Here is a 4925-nt window from a genome sequence, read left to right as displayed (position 1 = left end):
ATAGGGATGAAGGCTCCCAAAACTGCCTGGTAGGACCGAGGCAAAACACCCTTATCCTTGGGTGACTGTAACTGGGGGTCCCCAGAGCCCAAACCCTCCTTGCCTGTCCCCCAGAAGAGGGGAAAAGCCCGGCCCCATCCCGAGTGACAAACACAGGTGGGTTTGCTCCTGTGCAGTCCCCACCATGGGTCAGCATCTGCAGTGTGGGAGCTGCGGGGCCACTTGGTTAACCTTGAAACCCTCTCTGGCTCTCACATGTCACGTCAGCCGCTGACAAGAAGCTGCTATTCCAGATTAGAGAGAGGGGGACGGAGGGAGACGGAGACAAGAGGGCTGGGGGTGGCTGATTTACCTACCACAGCCAAAAGTGGGCATGAGGCTATTTTTAACCAGGGGTGGGATGTATTTATTGTTCCAGCCCGAGGGGAAGGAGAGACTTGCCTCTGAGACACCTCTCGCAGCAACATCGGTACCTGCGTGAAGCCATGGTGAGTACCGAGAGCCCAGAATTCCAATGGGAAGAGGCAAAATCTGTCAGCTTTTTCACCAGGATAGCTTTAATATGCAGGGAATGATGGAGGGGACAGGGATCTGATGGCCAAAGGTCCCTCCTGCCCTGGGAAGGGGGTGAGAAATCTGGCTGCATCAGCAGCATCCCGTGGGGAACAGAGAGGTGTATCCCACACTAGCAGAGCTTTCTAACGGGGGCAGAGGGTTTGGGGATCCAAATACCATCCTGCTGCTTTCCCTTCCTCCATATAGCGAGAGGAAGGGCTATTGTATTCCCTAAAATCCCTTCTCTGGCAGACCCTCCCTGGTTAGAGGGAAAGGCTGGGAAGAGGGATGACGGGCAGGGTGGGATGGCGAGCGGCTCTGTCCTCTGCTCCTTATAAAAGTTGAGCTGTTTCTGGTTGTTTCAAGCCTCACAGCAGGAGGAGGCAGATTCTTTTATTAAGCAGTTTAATAAGAGCTGAGTTCTCAGTGAGGCACAGCAGGGTAAGGAAGCACCCGATGACTACAGCCCTTGGGTGCAACCTCAGCAGCGCACTCCCAAAGCTGGATATCCACCCAGGGAGATCTCAGTCTCACCCCAATGCCGACCCTTTTACTGCCATAGCCTTTGGTGGGGAAGTGATTTCCCAGCTCATCTGTCCTGGGATCTATTTGGTTAAATTCATCAAGGAAGCAAAGATAGAGCTGTAATTTAAGCAAGAATCTTAACATCCATTGACATTGGAGGGTTGCATGTGTCCAGAGCTGAGCAATGCACCAAGCACCCAGGGAAGACAGCAGAGCAGCAGCACCAACCCAGAGCTACCGTGAAGGACTCACCTAAAAATAGGGTAGTTTCATGCTTTTGTTCCACGCCATAAAAAGCCAGTGAATTAGTGATACATACCTGAACCCCTGCAGGCACCCAAGAAAGCCAAGAAGAGGATTGAAGGTGCTAATTCCAACGTCTTCTCCATGTTTGAGCAGGCCCAGATCCAGGAATTCAAAGAGGTAGGTGTGTTTGGATGACCGAGCGTCCATGATGCGATGTGACCTTCAGCTCTTCATGATGTTCCCCCTGCATGGCTGGCACATGGTGCTGTACAGCATTGGGGTTTGCCATAGGAAGCCATCACCCCACAAACACCCAAGGGTGCAGGGGTTTAGGATTGCTGCTGGATTTGGGTGGTGGTTGTTGCTCCATTCTGTGAGGGCTCAAGGTGCCCTTGTCTCATCCAAGTCGAAGGGAGGAGGAGGAGGAGGATACTAAAGCCTCTCCCTGTGCTCCCTGTCCTCCTCTTGTGCTTCCAGGCATTCACCATCATGGATCAGAACCGGGATGGCTTCATCGACAAGGCAGATCTGAGAGACACCTTCGCTGCACTTGGTGAGCCCCTCTTTAGGATCCTCCCTAACAGCTTAGACAATATCAGACCTATTATGTGAGAAACCAGCTGTGAGCCCCCATTTAACCAAGCCCCACCGGTAACTGGATCTGCTGCTTCACTGAAAACCTCCTGATCCAAACCCACTTCTGTTAGCTCTGTGTGGGAGCAGATCCCACAGCAGCAGGCGTTTTATCCCACAGATCCAACTGCTGGATTGTACATGGCCAAATTCTCCCTGCCTTCTCTTAGCTAAGAAGGACCTGGTTAGGCCCATCCCACAGTAGCCCTGGGTGTACGGGCATTAGGGGCATTTATGGGCTTTGTGGGAAGCTGTGAAGTTGTGAGCTTGACTCTCTGATCACAGAGGCCAGCATGAACCAGTGATGGGGATGGGGAGTCCCAAAGACACCCAACCTCATGTAAAAGGATGTAGGCATTCAGTCCTGTTCACTTCTGACACAGGGGGGAGCAGCACTGTTAATTTCAACCCAAAGTATCTTCCAAGCAGGGCTGAAGTAGGCTGCTCCATAGGGCAGTGAGGGAAGGAAGCAGCACAGCTCAGCCCTTTGCAGGGCTGTATGATCCTGTGGCTGGAGAAACCAGAGATGGAGATGATGGAAATCAGCACACAGTTCTCCCATCTTCACTTCTTCATTGCCCTTCCTTGTCAGAGATGGTTCCCCAGGGCTGTGCTGCTTCAGATGGGGGAAAAACCCCTGGGAAAGGCTCCCGTGGTGTGTCTTTTAGCTGCTGGCACATAGAGCAGAGCCTGGAGGGCTGCACATCTCTGCATCTGGACATGGACACCCATTGCTGCTCTCCTCTAGGGCGCCTGAACGTGAAGAACGAGGAGATCGATGAGATGATAAAGGAGGCACCCGGCCCCATCAACTTCACTGTGTTCCTCACCATGTTTGGGGAGAAACTCAAGGGTGAGAGGGCAGCTGGGGGGGGTCAGTGGGCACTGCTACCATCACCAATATCCTGTCCCACCTGGGGAAGCCACACAGCTCCCAGGGCCTCTATCACCCTTCCACGGAGATCCCTCAGATGGTCCTTGGAGGCTACACATGGGAGCTGCTAAAGGAAAGCAAGTGGCACTGGCTGCTGTACTGTGGCATGCAGAGCATGGGAAGTGGGATGCTCCCATGCCATGGCCAAGAGGTCAAACCTGGGGACAACCACAGGATACCTGTGAAATGATCTCCCTCTCACATCCCTCTGACATCGCTTAGTGCCATCTTCTCCCAATGACAGCACAGGGACCCCCCAAAGATAGAGGCTATGGTGGGATCTTCACCAGCAACAACCTCTCTTCCCAAGAATTCCAGTTCTCATCCTCCAAATCCTGGACTTGTGTGCTCTCCCTACTTCCCTGTCCTGAGACACCACAGATAGGACAAAGAGCATCATGCACCCTGAGCAAGTGTCCCCAGTGAGATCCCTGCACCCCAAAATTCACAGTGATTTGCAATACAGTCTCAGACAGGGCTGGTGCTGCCCATCTGGAGACCTGGATCTCATTCCATGCCTCTCCAGCCTGTTGTGGTGTGAGCAGATCTCTGTGCCTCAGTTTCCCCAACCTTTAAGAACCACAGCAGGCTGCGAATGGGACAAAGAGATCCCGCTGCACCTGTCAGAGCCTGCTGACACACAGCCCGGGGCATGCAGCCTCCCTGCAGCTCTCCAGGAGGAATTGCAGCCCCAAAAGCCTGGAGCTCTATAAATACACCCAAAGATAAGATAGACGCCGGCTGGCAGGCGGTGGTGACAGCTTGCTCTGCGGCCACACCACAGCCCTGCCTCTGCTCCTCGACAGCCACCACCTCCACTTGAGGCCCCAGCTGCAGGGTCCACATTCCTGTGGCAATGATGCTTCCCAGCCTTCCCTTTCTACCCCAAAGGCTGTGGGAAGCAGGAGGCTGGAGCTGGTTTCCTCCTCCACTGCATCCAATGGCTGTGCCCATGTCACCCGCAGGAGCAGACCCGGAGGAGACGATCCTGAATGCATTCAAGGTGTTCGATCCAGAGGGAAAAGGACTGAAATCTGCCTAGTGAGTGCAGGGGTTGCCCAAGGGGAGGGCGGGTGTCCTCACTGAGGCCTCCCTGGTGCTCACCACACTCTCTTGGTTGCAGCATCAAAGAAATGCTGATGACACAGGGCGAGAGGTTTTCCCAGGAAGAGGTACGAGCTCCTTCCCTCCATCCCCGCAGAGCCCCAGGCACAAACCCCTCCTGTGCCACTTTTCCAACCTGTCTCCTTCCCGGCAGGTGGAGCAGATGTTCGCAGCCTTCCCTCCGGACATGTCTGGCAACCTGGATTACAAAAACCTCGTCCATGTCATTACACACGGCGAAGAGAAGGACTAACTGGGCACTGCGAGATCGCCTCTCTCTGGCTCCCACACGTTCCATGGGGAACGTGTGAATGGCATCCCCATTAAATTGCCTTTTGGCAGAAGAAATTCAGCCGCTGGTGTGAACAGTGCTTGGGCTTGTGTGGTGTGCCTGTGTGGTGTGTCTGTGCCTTTGGATCCCTCCCAGACCCGCAACCCACCGTTGCAGCCCCACTGCACATCACCCCCATGTGCCCTCAGTCCCTCTGCCTCAACATGGCCCAGCCTGGCCCAGCTCCCAGCCCCAAACAGCCTGTTTGGGCTGTGGCAAGCAGCCATCTGGTCCCACCAGCCCAGCACCAGCACAGAGCTCAGCTTTGCTTCAGGCAGCAGAGAGCTGCCTGCTCCTTCCAGGTTAGCAGGGAGCACCCAGCAAGCACACTGCTTGGGCAGGCATAGGGCAGGACTGGGACTGTGGTCCTCATCTCCTCCCTAGTAGCTACGTAATGCCTGGCTGCAGGAAGGGTGCTAGGCTGTGCCATGGGGACAGCATCCCACTGGAGAGCAGTGGGCCCTTTACACAGCAGCTGTCAGCAGTGGGTGAAGCCATGCCGAAATAGCACCTTTTGAAGCCTGCAAAAGGCATTGGGCTCCTTCCAGAGGAGAAGGGAGATGGAATGATGTCCAGGATGCAGAAGCAGAGGGGAAC

The 4925-nt window shown here is 54.7% G+C and overlaps 1 protein-coding gene across 1 annotated transcript; it reads left to right on the top strand.

Annotated features, from left to right (window-relative positions):
• Positions 1-358: 358 nt before the first annotated feature.
• Positions 359-4338, top strand: MYL2 (myosin light chain 2). The gene is given in 8 exon segments (XM_061466375.1): positions 359-433; positions 435-488; positions 1414-1503; positions 1804-1879; positions 2708-2812; positions 3859-3934; positions 4017-4065; positions 4152-4338. Coding segments are annotated over 8 exon segments (609 nt in total). The 5' UTR covers positions 359-373; the 3' UTR covers positions 4251-4338.
• The last annotated feature ends 587 nt before the right edge of the window (positions 4339-4925 follow it).

The sequence above is a fragment of the Pezoporus flaviventris genome, unplaced genomic scaffold, assembly GCF_033815535.1.
Source record: "Pezoporus flaviventris isolate CSIRO_AGI_PZ_B2104156 unplaced genomic scaffold, CSIRO_AGI_Pfla_v1 ptg000041l, whole genome shotgun sequence".
Lineage (NCBI taxonomy): Eukaryota > Metazoa > Chordata > Aves > Psittaciformes > Psittacidae > Pezoporus > Pezoporus flaviventris.
This window is presented reverse-complemented; position numbering and strand designations above follow the sequence as displayed.